General features: G+C 41.1%; 1 protein-coding gene across 1 annotated transcript in view; it reads left to right on the top strand.

Moving 5' to 3' along the window:
- The window catches only part of vps41 (VPS41 subunit of HOPS complex), a 169899-nt gene that overhangs the window by 117041 nt on the left and 36767 nt on the right, over positions 1-16091 (top strand). The window contains exons 13-18 of the mRNA XM_078216544.1: positions 431-546; positions 666-722; positions 2374-2435; positions 2520-2601; positions 5790-5882; positions 13484-13611. Coding sequence (XP_078072670.1) covers positions 431-546; positions 666-722; positions 2374-2435; positions 2520-2601; positions 5790-5882; positions 13484-13611 — 538 coding nt within the window. The remainder of the gene's footprint in view (positions 1-430; positions 547-665; positions 723-2373; positions 2436-2519; positions 2602-5789; positions 5883-13483; positions 13612-16091) is intronic.

The following is a 16091-nucleotide window of genomic DNA, read 5'->3' as shown; positions in this document are numbered from 1 at the left end:
ACCGTGACTGAAACTATTTTCAGATAATATTTGGAATGAGTTTAACAGTACCCTTTGTTTGCTTGTTGTTTAATGCAGTTGTTTGCTGGCTCTTCATTGTAATTTTTCTACCTGTTGTTACTTATTCATTCGGTGAAATTTTGATTATATTTTAAACAATTAGCATCATTAATTTAACAGTAATTGATTTGATTTATATTTTTCATAATGACATTTTTTGCTGACGTAATCATGGCATGCATTTTGTGTCGATCATGTTTTCCCACCTGCCACTGTGTTCGGTCAAGGATTGTTGTCCACATTGATATATTCTTGGTGCAAAATTTCAGTAAACAGTTACTACTTCGAAATTAAAATTTGATCAGCCAAATTTGATCAAACAAATGTGTTTGGTTTAATTTAAAAGAAAAATATCCTTTCTGTCATACAGAGCACTCTGATGGTGAATCGCTGTTTTATATCATCAGCCCAAGGGACATTGTAGTGGCAAAGGAGCGGGACCAAGATGATCACATTGAATGGCTACTTGGGAAAAAGAAGTATGAAGTAAGTTTTCTTTTCCTTTAGCTTTTTTTAATCTTCTGTTTATAAATGATAAAAATGTTTTTATGAATGCGGGATTCTGGAATGGCTGGACAATTTTTATTTTTCTTCTTGTGTTTTAGGAAGCTATGATGGCAGCTGAGATCAGCCAGAAGAATATAAAAAGGCATAATATACTGGTAACTTATGCACATGGAATAAATAATAACACTTGCGTCTATATCTTTGAAATAATAAAATATTCTAAGGGACTTCCTAAGAACATTATAAAACTTGACACCACACCAAGTAAAAAGATATTGACGTGATCATTGTAAACCTGGTCAAAGAGCTAGGTTTTCAGGAGCGTCTTAAAGGAGGAAAGGGAGAGGTAGGAGGTGTAGGGAGGGAATTCCAGAGTTTAGGACTGACAGCTAAAGGCACAGCCACGAATGGTTGAGCAATTTTAATTGGGAATGCTCAAGTAGCTAGAATAAGAGGAATGCAGATGTCTCAGAAGGTTGTGGGGCTGGATGAGACTGCAGATATAGGGAGGGGCAAAGTCATGGAGGATTGGAAAACAGGGTGAGGATTTATTTCCTGGTTAAGCAACTCCCCAATGTAGGTCAGCAGACACAAGAGTATTAAGTGAATGAGGCTTGGCACAAGTTAGGAATGGACAACAGAATTTTGGATGACCTCAAGTTCATGGAATATAGAATATAGAAAGCTGACATTGGAACCACATAAGTTTAGAGGTAACAAAGGCTAGGATGAGGGATTCGATACGAGGTGAGCTGAGGTAGGGGAGGAGTCGACATATGTTATGGAAGAAGAGATAGGCAATCTTATTGATGCTGCAGATATGTGGTTGGAAGTTCATCTTGAAGTCAAGTATGAGGATCAAGTTGTGAGCAGTTTATTTCAGCCTCAGACAGTTTTCAGGGATAAGGATGGATTCAGTGGCTGGCAAGCAGAGTTTGTGGTAGGGGCAGAAAACAGCACTGTGGCTCTTCCAGTATTTACTTGGAGAAAAGTTCCGTTCATCTAGTATTGTTGGATAAGTAATTTGACCATTTATAGATAAAGTTGAAAGAGTTTGTGATGAGGTAGAGTTCAGAATTTCCAGGGTACATTTGGAAACTACTGCATTTTCAGGTGATGTTGCTGAATGGCAGCATGTAGATGGGAAATGGGAGGGGGCCCCAAGGGTAAATCCTTGGGGAATGCCAGAGAGAAAGATGTAGGAGCTGGGAGACACCGGAGGTAACCGTGTAGGAACTGAAAGAGAAGCCATTCTGGGCTGCAACTATAATTTGTCACAGTATTTGCGGTATTTGGCATAAAGTTGAGCTTTGTCATTTATTGGAATTTCACAGTATAAAGAAAGGGCTGTTTGGGGCTAAACGTAGGAAGCATTTTCCCACACGAAGCATTATGGAAACTTGGAATTCTCTCCCCGAGAACACCGTGGAAGCTAGGTCAATTGAAATTTTCAAGGCAGAGATTGACAGATGTTTGAGCAAAAGGTATGGATCAAAGGCTGGAATATAGTTCTGAGGAACAGAGCAGCCAAACCCTACTGCTTTTCAAATGCAAATGGGAGAATAGTGGAGAACAAGGTGATTTGACCCCCTCCCCCAACCCGTTGTGACTACTGTCACTCAATAGGCTACAGCTAATGAGTATCAGAAGATGAAACATGAAGAGAATTACGAGCAAGCAGCTCGTGCATTCTAAATGGCAAAGGTATTCAAACATCATCGCAACAATAGGTAATAACAAATGTGTTGCTTGGAAATATGTTAGTACAGAATTCAATGTCTGTTTTGATGGCCTTTCATTTTGTAGGATATTGGCAGAGCCTATGTAAACTACCTGGTGGACAAAGGAGACTATCATGGAGCTGCAAGGTAATACGCAGTAACTTGTTTTTAAAGGTTACCATAAAGAGAATTTCATACACTTTTTTAAATGTCTGCATTGCTGTCTTCTAGAAAATGTCAGAAGATTCTTGGCAAAAACATGGATCTCTGGGAAAATGAAGTCTACCGATTTAAAAAGATAGGGCAACTTAAAGTAAGTAAAGCATATGCTGAGGTTGTGATTTATGTTAGGGTGGCAATGCGTCCTGGTAAGAAACCTCTCTAAATGAATAAGAAACCTCTGGAAAATACATTTCCTTTGAAAATTTTGTTTCATTTAATTTGTCTTTTTAGGTTTCTTTTTGTGTCGACATAAAACCAAATGTAAACGTTGCAGCTTAGTGGTGCAGTGAAGTGAAATGGAACCAAGCGGTAGGATACGGGTTTAATCCACTGAGCTGCTGTGTATTGAACTTTAAGCTGCTTTTATATTGATGTTCTCTAGTTGGTTACTGTAGTTTGGGTCTTCAGCAGTTGACAGCCAGATGGATGTAAAATCCTGCATTTCTTTAGGCTGTTTGCTAATAAGATCCCCCTTTGCAAACTCTTTCTTCAATGTCGAGGCTATTCACAGGGTCGACACAGTGCTCTGGCTGCTGCAGCACAAGTTGGTGATAATATTTCTATGCAGGCTTATAACATCATCACACACATGCATGTTGCTAATTGTGGACATGAAATCATTATTGTGCACTTGCACACATTATGAGCAGCTTACTCTCCCGATGCCTGACTCTGATAGAAAAGCAGCTTACATTGTAATAATTCCTGGGCACATGGGATGCAGGGGGAGGAAAAAATAATTGGATGAAGAAACATACGGAAATGCATTTGTGTGGTAATTTGGAGCCTATTAAAAGCAACATTATCAATAGAATGGTAGTAAGGCATTGCCTCACTCTCTGACATGAGACCAAAAATTCCAGCAGCAAATGAGCATTTGCAAGCATTGAATATTCATTACATAGAATCATAGAATCCCTACAGTGCAGAGGAGACCATTCAGTCCATTGAGCCTGTACCAACTCTCCGCAAGAGCATCTTACCCAGGCCTGTCCCCGTAACCCCATATTTATCCCACTAAATCCCCTAACCTACACATCTTTGGACAACAACGGACAATTTACCATGGCCAATCCACCTAACTTACATCTATGGACTGTAGAAGGAAACCGGAGCACTTGGAGGAAATTCACACAGACACAGGGAGAATGTGCAAACTCCACACAGGCAATGACCCTAAGCTGGAATTGAACCCAGGTCCCTGGCATTGAGGTAGCAGTGCTAACCACTGTGCTACCCTGTTATTACGCCTGTTATTTCTCATTCATGATGTTCTGGTATATTTTCCAACTAAGGAGTTTCTAAAAATCCCTTCAGATGCCCAGGAAAGGTCATATTCAGTGTGTATTGCTGAGCTAAAAGATGTTAAATGCTGGAAAAGTATAACGCGTCTATTAATACCTGCAAAAAAAGTAAAGCTACATCAATGCTTGAGGATGCTTCTGCAGATCTAAAGCTTGGAGATAAATGGGTGCTTTTAAAGGGGCTTAAAATAATTAAGGGGGGTCACAATAAAGCAGAGTGCAGATACATGGTTGGAAGCTCATCTCAAGTCTGGCATTGAAGCTTGGAAACAGCCTGGTTCAATGTTCAGACAGTTGCCAGTCAGAGGGATGGAGTCACTGGAGAGGGAACAAAGTTAGGCAGTGGGACTGAAAACCATGAGTCTGCCTTCCCAATGTTTACTTGGAGAAAATTTCTATTTACCAGGACTGAAGGTCCTTCTGACTTAGAACGGTGTTGCTATCCCTTCCTCGTTCCTGGGGCAAAATCCTGGCACTCTCTTCACACCTACTCCTGACGGACTGCAGTAGATCAAGAGGCAGCTTACCACCATCTTTTCAAAGGCAATTAGGGATGAGCAACCAATGTTGGCTTTGCCAGGAACGCACATATCGCATGAAAGGATTCAAGAAAAGTGCTGTCCCTGCTGCCAGTGTCTGCCCAGGCTCATTTGTGAGGTGTGAATCACCAAGTGAAAATGCAGCTGTCTAACTGGACCCACTGAAGAGGGGGCATTTGCACAATTTCCAAAGTATATACAGCTCCCAGAAAAAATGCACAAAGAGAGTGAAAGAAAGCTAGAGAGAAGAAAAAAATTCATGCAGTTCTTATACTTAGAAGTAATGGGATAAAACAAGCAAAGCAACTCCGCTGTTCAAATGGTGACCATCTCTATCTGCATAACACTGACTAAAATGGACAGTAAGAATTCATTCAATTCTGCATCGATACATTAAGGAAAAACATGTCAGTCTGATGATCTAAAACATGATGCTGAAAACCAAGGTTAAGTTAGAAATGTGCTACTGTAAAATGGCCGTTTATTGGCAGGCACCTCAGCATGCAAAAATCATTGAGTTTTCTCAGTTCCCTTAACAATAATCATCATTGTATGTCATGCTGTACACAGATTCAAGAAGTGATCTTTGAAAGTCTTGTCTTGCCATCACTGAATCCAAAACACATAAGGAAATAATGTTAATAATTGTTAAATCTGCTCATGTAATGCTTGTGAAAATTCTTCTTCCAGTAAAACATGTTGAAAATTAGTGGTGTGGCAATTAACCAATGCCCCTTGAATAATTTGAGGGGTTTATATCCATGAAACAGAGGCAACTTAATGGAGGATCTCTAACAAAAGCATTTTGTGGTTTGAGATAACTTTTTTTATTAACAGCAACTTTTTTGACTACGAGCTGCACTACAAACCAGAGCAGTGCAGACCAGAAAGAAGAAACATTTTCTATTCTTTGGAAAGAACTTTAATGAGATGGTGATGCACCCTGTGCTCCTAAAATGGAGTCAGAAGCAAACGCTGTCCTTTTTTCTAGACCTTAAGGCAGAAGTTATAAGATTTACAGGCACCATACACTAGGACTGTCATGTATGACTAGATGCAAAAAAAAAAAAGATTTTCGGCCTCGAAGCCCTGGTGCAATCGCATCTAGTGGGAGACAAGGGAGTTCGATTTCCTTGGATGGAGTGAGTACTCATCCCAAGTCAATTTCCCAAAGGAATGTGCCTTGCTCTGAATGGGCTTCATTTCTTATGATATTCAACTACAGCAACCTCCTTTTTGGAAATACTGGTGCAGCAATTTCTCCTATGTAGGGTGTAAAACTCTGTGCACAGTAGATAGATACATTTCAGTGTCACAGATTTAAAGGAATTTGTTATAAAAGAAAAGAATGAACTGGTTGACCTTTTTGTCAGCTATTGTCAAAATTCTTACACGTTGATCTGTGTACTTATACCAAATTAATTTGTTCCTTTTAGGCAATTAGTCAGTACTTACCAAGAGGCGACCTACGCCTGAGGCCTGCGATATATGAAATGATCTTGTATGAATTCCTGGAGAGTGATTATGAGGTACGATGGTTTTTGATTCCTATAAGGGTGCTGGTTCAGTAGCTGAAGTAGTTGGGCATTTAATTGCCAATCCCTGAAGGGTTATTTTAAGTCATCGAGTCAACTCGCTCTCAACTGAGTTGGATCCATTTTCTCAGACTGTAGGTGCTCAGCAGTTTGAAATATGACTTTCCACAAAGCAGCTTATTACAGCACTCTGTAGCAGGTACAATTATGCATTCATTTTACAAAATAATATCGGGGAAATATGATTATCTATAACAAAAAGGGATGAAGGAAGCTCTGAGTTTGTGATGAGGGATATTTTGAGCCATAGATGTGTTATATGTGACTCTGGAGGGGCAATCGGGACTATATTTGTGGTATATGTGGCAAGGAAGATTGAGCAAGGTATTGTCATAAGAACCTCCATTTATATAGTGCCTATAATGTAGAAAAAAATCCCCATGGTGTTTCACGAAAGCAGAATCAGAAAAAAGGCAATGTCAGCAAAGGTGACTAAAACTTTGGCAGAGAGGTGGGTGTTGAGGAAGTGGAGTGTTTTAGAGGGAGAATTGCAGATCTTGGAGCACAGGTGGCTGGAGCAGAGTTTTTAAAAAAGGATATCCGTGAAAGGCTAGTGTTAGAGGAATGGAGTGTGCTAGGAGCATTGTGAGGCTGGAAGAACATACAGAAATAGGATGATACAAGGCTGTTTAAACACAAGGATAAGAATTTTAAAATTGTAAGTGTTGGAATAATTTTTTTGTCAGAAAAGGCAAAGGTGATGGTTGAGAAGATTTAGAGTGGGATAGGAGCTGGGAAGCAGCGATTTTGATGAGCCGAAATTATAGTGTGTGGAGGGAGAGAAATCTTTCAGGTAATCATTGGAATATTTGAATCTGGAGATGATAAAGACATCAGTAATCAATGTGCTAAGGCGCAGGTGTATACCTCTGAAGCTATGAAGGTGGATGTAGACAGCATTGGTGATGAAGTGGGTATTAGGTCAGAAGCTCAATGTGGGGCCAGAAACAGTGACTAAGGAGGGGAATGGAATATGTGACAAGGATACTGGATTTTTGATGGGAATTGAAGATGGCTTCACTCTTCCTATCTGTAGCAACTAAATTGAAGCTAGTGCAAAATGGATATCAGACATAACGTCTGACAACATAGAGATAATGAAGCAGTTGAGAGGTTCTGGGGAGTTAAAATTGGGTATCATCAGCATACATTTGGAACTTCCCTGTGTATTTTTGGTCAATGTTATCCAAGGAAAATATGTGGATGAGGAAGGGGCCAAGGATATACCTTTGGTGAATCCCAGAGGTGTTGCTGTGGTGACAGGATCAGAAACCATTAGAATGTGTATTTTAAGTGACCAGCTAAAATTACTTATACGCTATTGATTGAAACTCTCGGAGATAAGACGTGAAGGTGAGTAACTTGGAAATGGGCGTGTAGTACAAATACTGCTGTTTGCTATTTTTAAAGCACTGAAAACATATTCACTTAACAATTTTCTCAATTGTGATTCATTCAAAATTGGTGCATGACTGACAATTACTTTTGCAAAATGAAAAGTTGTAGAGGGAAATACTGAGTTTACATCTGGGTGTTTATTTGTTCATTATGAAAGATTTGGTGTGTGTAAAATTAACATGAGACATCCACATCAAACTCAAATATGGTGGAAATGATGGTTAACAGGTGGGATTGTATTAACACAGAAGTCAATTATTTCTAACACTATTAAGAACGAAATAATATTTTAACATGTCCTGAAGCTTTGCAACTAATAAAATACTTTTGAAGTATAGTTGCTGCTGTAACATAGGAAACTTAGCAGGGTTCCCCAAATATCAGTAAGATAAATAACCAGATAATCTGTTGTGGTGATTGATTGTTGTGGGATAAGTATTTGCCAGGATGCTGAGGTGAACTCCTTTGCTCTTCAGATAGTACTGTGGAATTTTAAATCTGAACAAGAGGGCAAGCATCTTAGTTTCATTTTGAATCTGAACATTAGCAACTATAACTGTGTAGCACTCCCTTAGTAAATCTGCAAACCTAGATTATGTGCTCACATTGTTGAAATTTGGACTGGAATCATTTTGTCTTTGCTTAGAGTGTTACCACTGAGCCATGAGTTACATCAGTCATTTTACCAGTGCACTAGGAGATATTGGACTAATCAATTCCTTTAAAAATTATTAAAGGTGTTTTGTTTCCACGATAAAAGTAGTCTAAATGCCTTCATCTCACGCATTTAGAAGAATGCCTCACTGGATTAAAAGGCACTGTTCCCATTCAGTGTACATGTAATGCTTGTGATCTGTAACAGATGGATCATTTCAAAATGATTGTGATTTTCTAGCTAATTGATCTAGCTGCAGTGTGCTGGCACGTAAGAAAGCATAAACTTAAAATGATACTTTACACTATTGTTTGGATCAAAACAGATGCACCAGCAATTCTATTCTAAGCAGAAATAAGTCTAAATTGCAAAAATATTCTCTCTGTCTCCAGTCGATTACTCGCATTAGAATTTCTACTGAAAGTGATCAAATAAATTCACAGTATAGCACCAATGTAATTCAATAAAATTTATAGAATGGAGATATTTGCATTAAATACACGTTCTTGTCCATTTTCTATGTCGTAGCTGTAGTGAAACAATGGGTGGAGTTTTCTGGCCCCACCTTGAGTGTGGAGAAAAGCCAGAGCGAGAACTTAATTGTGTGGGAGGCCAGAATTCAGAGTCCTGACAGTGGGTTAAATTTTTGGCATTAATATAGATAAATATTTCAGGCAGTTGACCTATCTGATGGTCAGGAAGCTCTTTTGCATTCATTGGAATATCATGCAAACGCATCAAAACCCCAGCCTCCCGTTATTACATTTACAGTCATAATCTTGTTAGTAATGAGTGAGAAAAACATGCCTTCAGAAACTTGACCATGTGTAAGAGGAATGTATGAGGAGTGATAGACTTCTTCCTCCACTTTGGAGTGAGCAGCCGCTACCTTGTTCTCTGTTAAGAGTATCCTTCTGTAGGAGGCTATGATTAAGCTCAGGCATTGGTTCTCCAAGGTGTGTGAAGGGTGACCAAGGGAGGAAGGAATGGAGTCTACTGGCAGAATCACAGAAGTTGGACAAGGGAGGTAGCGTCACTGCGGAAGGAGGGACCTCGGTCCAGGCGCAGGTATGAGAGTCAGTGGGGAGGCTGGGAAGGAGAGAATGCAAGGGTGTAGGGATGTGAAAAGGGTCTTGTTTGTGGGTGGGGCAGGGTTTTCAGGGCAGGGATGGTGGAAAAGAGAAAGTCCTGTGGTGTCAACAGAGAGGTTGAAATGAGGGTATTGGGCAGCGGACAAAAACGGTAACAGTGAGTGGGTGTAATGGCCTGAAGTAAGGTGGCAGATCTAGGGTAATGAATGGATAGTGGTTGGTCGCCTGGGATAGGTCACAGAAATGGACAGAACAAGTGGCTCAGATAATGGGATGGGCAAATAATGCTGGCTTAGCCGGTGCTACCCATATCCCCTGAACGAAATTTTTTTTAAAGTCAGGTATTCTTCCCTGTGTCTGCCTTATTAGTGAGAAGAATCTGATATGGGAAATTGAACAGTGATAGCTGTTGAATACATGCTGTTATGTTTTGGCGAAGAGTTACATTACTCACAAAAATGGCACGCATTTGCTCCTCTGTACTTGAGATTTCTCTGTCCTGTTCAAAAGTTAGCCTTTTTTATGCTTTTGTCCTTGCCCCATCTGCCATTTGCCCAAAACCTATTATATGTTAAACTTTCCCACTTCTGAAACACAGATCAGAAACATTGACTTTCTGTGCACAGATAGTGACTAACCTATTGAGCTTTTTCCAGCATTTTCTGTTATTTTAAACCCCTGCACAGGCTTGAGACCCATTGACAATGTTATGGAACATTCAAAGCATTAATCAACTTCCACACTCAGCCCACATGATGCATCTAATGGAGATGTTTGAAACGTCCCTTGTGTTAACCTTCCCCAATTGCAAACGTATAATGCTTCATGCCCCCATAAATGTGACTTTGCATTGAGTAGACGGTGGCACCCACCCTAGCAGCATGCAGCACATCATTCATCCTCTGTGGCACTGGAGCCAGGTTCCCCTGTAGGCCCCATGGCCACTGACTTGTACTTCTATCTCTAGCCAGGCTGCCTTGGGAAGATGGGATAGCCTGTTGTTACCATCCCTGAGAAAAGAGAACATCCCTCCTTTCCCGGACAGTCTGGAGGCGAACCTGCAACAAGGGGTCGCTGAAACATGAGGCCGCACGATTTCTGGTTTCAGACATCTGTCCGCTGCAGGGGTGAGGTTATCAACCTCCAAAGATGGTGCTTGGCAATAGGGGGTCACTCTGGGGTCAGACAATTAATAACTGTCCAGATTCCCTTTAAATATGGCACCCAGATGTGTGAACCCCTGAGGTATTGGGAGCGGCACCAACTTCCTGTCCGTCTCCAAAATTTGCCACCTTTTACAATCATGCATAGGTAATGAGCTGAGAGGCACATAATTGCAGAAGTCCGTCCTTCTCTGAGGAAGGACTTGACCAACAAATCCACCACAGACTGAATTCACATTTGGACCGGGGTCAAGCAAGGCTATGTCATCGCAGCAAAGTTCTTCTCAATCTTCCTTGCTGCAATGCTCCATCTCACCCTCAGCAGTGGAACTAAACTACAGAAGAAATGGGAATCTGTTCAACTTCTGCTGCCTAAAAGCCAGATCCAAGGTCATCCCATCCTCTGTCATTGAACTGTAGAATACAGAAAGTGCTTGTATCTGCGTACACGCAGAGATTTGAACTCCCAGCCATCGTCAGCACCTTCAATGGGGCCTTAATAAACATCTGTAAGACAAAGGTTCTCTACCAACTGGCCACCACCACCACAGCACTGCTCCCTGATTATAAAAATACATGACAACTCCTGAGGCAACATGGACTGCTGTCCATACCTGGTAGCGTACTGTCAATAAGGGAAGAAATCAACAATGAGATTCAACACCATCTTCGGTGTGCCAGCATGGCCTTCGGTCACCTGAGGAAGTGTTTGAAGACCAGTACCTCAGACCCAGCACCAAGCATATGGTCAACAGCGCAGTAGTGATTCCCTTCTCTGTGACTCAAAGACATAGAGAATGTACAGCAGGCACCTCAAAACCCTGGAGAAGTACCACCATATCTGCCTCCACATGATCCTGCAAGTCCATTAGTAGGATAAGCATGCCAACATCAGTGTTCTTGTTCAGGCCAACATCCCTAGCATCAAAGCATTGACCACACTCCATCAGCTCTGCGAGACAGGCCACATCGTCCGCATACCTGGCGGAGGACAAAACAAGTGCTCTATCTGGAGCTTCGATGTGGCAAGAAACCCTCAGAAGGAAGAGGAAATGCTTGAAACGCACCCTCAAAGCCTCCTTGAAAAGTGCAACATCCTCACCGACACGTGGGAATCCCTGGCTCAAGACTGCCCAAAGTGAAGGAAAAGCTTCCTGGAGGGAGTTGAACACCTCAAGTTTAATCATCGAGATAAGGCTGAACCGACAGTGAAAGGAACATGTGGCTACCCAGGCACCCCACCCACCTGCTCCTCCACCCACTGTCTGCCTCACCCGGGGCTGTAGGTCGCACATTGGATTCCTCAGTTACCTGAGAACTCGGTTTTAGTGTGGAAAAAATCATCCTCAACTCTAAGGGACAGCCTAAGAAGAAGGAATTTCAGGCACTCTGTATTTATTATTTTTCCTTTCAGTGAATCTGATTATCAGGATGGTTGGCACTGGCCAGCAAAGCTGGAGAAGAAGCACTATGTAAAGAGGTGCAGTTCTGATTGGGACATGCACACAATTAAACAAGGCAGGAGGTGTGGAAAGAAAATCAATCAATGTTTAGACATCCATTTCAAAGAGAACCACAAAATACATAAATATATGGGCTGAGGTACAAAAGTTGAATGTTGCACTCTCCAAGGTTATGGTCATTCATCAATGCTGATCCATAGAACACACTGTCTACCAATTTTCCCGAGAGTGTACATGTGATTTGTTGAAGTGTACAACCCCTTTAAATTATCTTGCAGAGCCGGGCAGGTGCACTAATTTAAAGCTGTTTAAGGCACAGCTTAGAGGAAACCTTGCTGTCTATCTCAAAATGTACTAAGTGCCTTGATAGCCATTTGTCAGTGTCAGCTGCTGCTAAAGTCTTTCTATATGCTGTCCAAAATGTAGTAGACCATTCATGGTTGAGGACAAAAATCAGAAAATAGTACAGGAAGATGGCTTCTCAGCAGAGAGTTTGTCAGACCAATGTGGATGGCAATGTACTAAGTCAAATGTTTCCACCTCAGGGCAAAGTTACATTTGTTCAGTTTGTGTAACATTTGGTACTGAGCAATGCTAATCTGTCCTTTTCTCCAATGCTGATGATGCACTGATAAACTTGGTGCTTTTGGCACATTCTTCCAGTGCACAGGCCTTAATGGCAGCACTAGGTGGCAAAAATACATCAGTGCTGAAATTTGGAAAAATACAGCACAATGAAATAATATAGACACTTCACTCCAAGCCCAGTTCTACTGTAATTATTTAATATTCTTCAACAAGACAGGGATCATTCTAGTAATAGACTTAAGTGTTTTAAAAATGTTCTTCAATAGCATAGGTTCAAAGTGGTCAAGAGTATGCCAGTAGCAACTGTAAGTCGCCGACTTTTACATCATCACCCTGCAGGAATGCCATGCACACTCCTCAGAATGAGCTGTCACAAAAGTTTCTGTTCTGTCACAGGTGAAGTGTCTTCTGTGTTGATTTTTGGGAACAAGTGACTACTTCCATTTTAACTTAACTATTTTGAAGACTACAAAATAAATTATTTTGTCTCAGCAGTTACATTGTTTAGCATGTTGCAAAGCCCACATCAAGCTAGTGACAGGCAGTGGATAACTAAAGGTATTTTGTTCTGCTACTTGCAGGGAAAAGGCCTGGTGCAGATTAAAGATTATCCTACGGGTGGCACAGTTGCATCCTAAAAGTTTGTCAGTCATATTCTGACTGAAAATATTTGCAGAGCCACCAGATGAAGACATCTTTCTACTTATTGACAAGGGCACAGCTAATGTCACTGGCAGTCTGCTAAACCACTTTGCATTATACCTCCTATGCCGAACTCTTCCTTCTAATTATATTTGTTATACTCTTATGGTGTATGGAGATGGGTAATGAAGAAATCTCTATTACCAACCTTGTAAGGTTGACTTTATTCACATAACACTGAGCCTTCATGATTAACAATGCTTAAGTGCAGGCTGCAGTAATAAAGTATAACGGCAAGACTGTTACAGTTTTCTTTCAGGTTAAATTAAACTGGTCTTGTGGGCTTTATATGAAGCTAGAGTTGAAGCATGTTTGCAAAGCCATAACAGTTCGCTCATGAGATTCTTCAGTAGCCCAAAGTCAGTCCACCAAGTTTCATTCCTCCATTGTACAGAGGGAGTATTGCATACAAAGAATGAAGGTCTATAGCAGTTATAAGTTTTGTCTCATAATTCATGCATGCTATTTTTTTAAGGGGTTTGCATCCTTAATAAGAGAGTGGCCAGGTGATATTTATAACAATATGACTGTCGTTCGCTCTGTGTTGGACCATCTGGATCGGGCTCCAAGTAACAGAACATTGTTGACGACGCTAGCAGAATTGTGAGTATCTCTGCTCTCATCAATGTCCTTGGATCATAAAATGTTTACATTGCCAAAGGAAGTCATTTGGCCTGTCAAGTCTATACCAGTTCTCTGCAAGAACAATTCAACGAGCCTCACTTCCCTATCCATTCACCATAACCCTGCATATTTTGGTCTTCATATAATTATTAAATTCTCTTTAGAAAACCAGAAATGAGTCAATCTCCACCCCGCTAATGCATGCCAAATGTGCGGGTTAGGTTGATTGGCCATGCTAAAAATTGCCCTTAGTGTCCTGAGATGCGTAGGTTAGAGGGATTAGTGGGTAAATATATAGGGATATGGGGTCTGGGTGGGATATGTAGGGATATGAGGCCTGGGTGGGATTGTGGTCAGTGCAGACTCGATGGGCCGAATGGCCTCTTTCTGTACTATAGGGTTTCTATGTTTCTATGAAATCCGAACCATTCACCGAGGAGACAGTGTTTTCTCATGCCGGCTTTGGATTTTTTACCATTCATTTGAAATCTGTCCTCTGCTTTTTGACCTCTTCACCAAAAGGAGCAGTTTCTCTCTACCTGCTCGTCATTTTGATTACCTCGGTCAAATCTCCTCTGAATCTTCTCTGAGGAGAACAGCCCCAGCTTCTCCAATTTATTTTCATAACTGAAATCCCTCATCCTTGGAACCATTCTCGGAAATGTTTTCTGCATTCTCTCTAAAGGCTTCACGTTCTTTTTGAAGTGTAGTGCCTAGAATTGGAAACAATTATCTATTTGAGGCTGAACCGGTGTTGTATGAAAATTCATCATAACTTCCTCGGTTTTGTACCTTGTACTCGATCTATAATACCCAGGCACCCATGTACCTTTTAAACCAATTTATCAAGCTGCCCTCTACCACCTTCAGTGCTTTATTCATGCATACGCCAGATCTATCTCTTTCTGTACCTCTCTTCCCCTTTAGAATTGTACCCTTTGGTTTGTATTGTTTCTTCCTGTTCTTCCTTCCAAAATGTATCAATCCCCATTTCTCACTATTAAATTTTATTTGCCATGTGCCTGCCCATTCCACCAGCTGTCTGTCCTCTTGAAGCCTATTACTATCTTCTTCGCAGTTTCCAATTTTTGCCAGTTTTGTACTATCTGAAAATTTTGAAATTATGCCCTGCACACTAAAGTCCAAGTCATTAAAATATATCAAGAAAAGCAATGATCTTTGTATCATTGCAGATCCCTGGGGGACACCACCAAATAATTTTCTCCAGTCAGAAAAGCAATTGTTTACCACTACTCTCTGTTTCCTGTCACTCAGCTAACTTATCCATACCACCGCTGTCTTTTTTATTCCATTGGCCTTAACTTGCTGACAAGCCTATTATGTAGCACTTCATCAATCACAGACCTCAGAGATTCGTTGCTAAAAAGGGCAATTTGCTACAATACCAAACTAAGATAGACTGAGAATAGCTGGAATGTTGAATTCCCTGCTGCAAACCTTTGTTGAATCTGAGTGCATTAAAGAATATTTTAACAGTGAATTGAATGCTTGCATGGGCAGGGCAAATATTAAACGAGATGGGGAAAAAGCGAAACAGTGCGATTAGACTCGGCAGCCCAATGTGAAGCAGGAGATCAGCACAAACTTGACAGCCTGTTTTTGTACTGTGATTTTGTGAATGTTAAGTTCATAGAAACCCCACCGTGCAGAAGGAGGCCACCCGGTCCATGGAGCCCGCACCGACAACAATCCCACCCAGGCCCCATCCCCGCAACTCCATGCATTTACCCCGCTAATCCCTCTAACCTACGCATCCCACGACACTAAGGGTCAATTTAGCATGGCCAATCAACCTAACCCGCACATCTTTGGACTGTGGGAGGAAACCAGAGCACCCGGAGGAAACCCACACAGATACGGGGAGAACATGCAAACTACACACACATAGTCACCGAAGCCGGGAATCAAATCCAGGTCCCTGGAGCTATGAGGTAGCAGTGCTAACCACTGTGCTCCATGCTTGTTATCAAAGTTGGATGAGGAAGGCTATTTAGCCCATCTTAATTCACCCATCCACAAAGACCATATAGTCTTCACTGTCCACCTCCTCATTATGGCTACTTCTAACTATTTCTTACAAATGGCAGGGATTTGATTTTCCTGCTCTCTCTAGGAGTCCATTTTGTGTTGATTGTTTATTGTGTGAAGAAGAAATTCCTGTTAAACGATCCTAAATTTGCCTTTTACAGTTTTGACAGGTGTCCCTCTGTCCTACACAATTTGATTTAAAGCAATATTTGTCCTTCTCCATGCTTTTAACTATGGTATATACCTCTATAAAATCATTTGCTTCTGCACAAAGTAATTCAGCACTCTATTGGCTTTATTGATTGCTGCCCTGCATTGGTCAAACACGTTCAGCATCAGCTTTGCAAGTGATCTAGGAATCTTTGTATGGACATCCTTTGATATTTCAATGCTATTCATGTACATGTGTG

This window comes from Mustelus asterias, chromosome 7 (genome assembly GCF_964213995.1).
Source record: "Mustelus asterias chromosome 7, sMusAst1.hap1.1, whole genome shotgun sequence".
NCBI classification, from domain to species: domain Eukaryota; kingdom Metazoa; phylum Chordata; class Chondrichthyes; order Carcharhiniformes; family Triakidae; genus Mustelus; species Mustelus asterias.
Note: the sequence above shows the minus strand (reverse complement) of the source record. Positions and strands in the feature narration are given on the sequence as shown.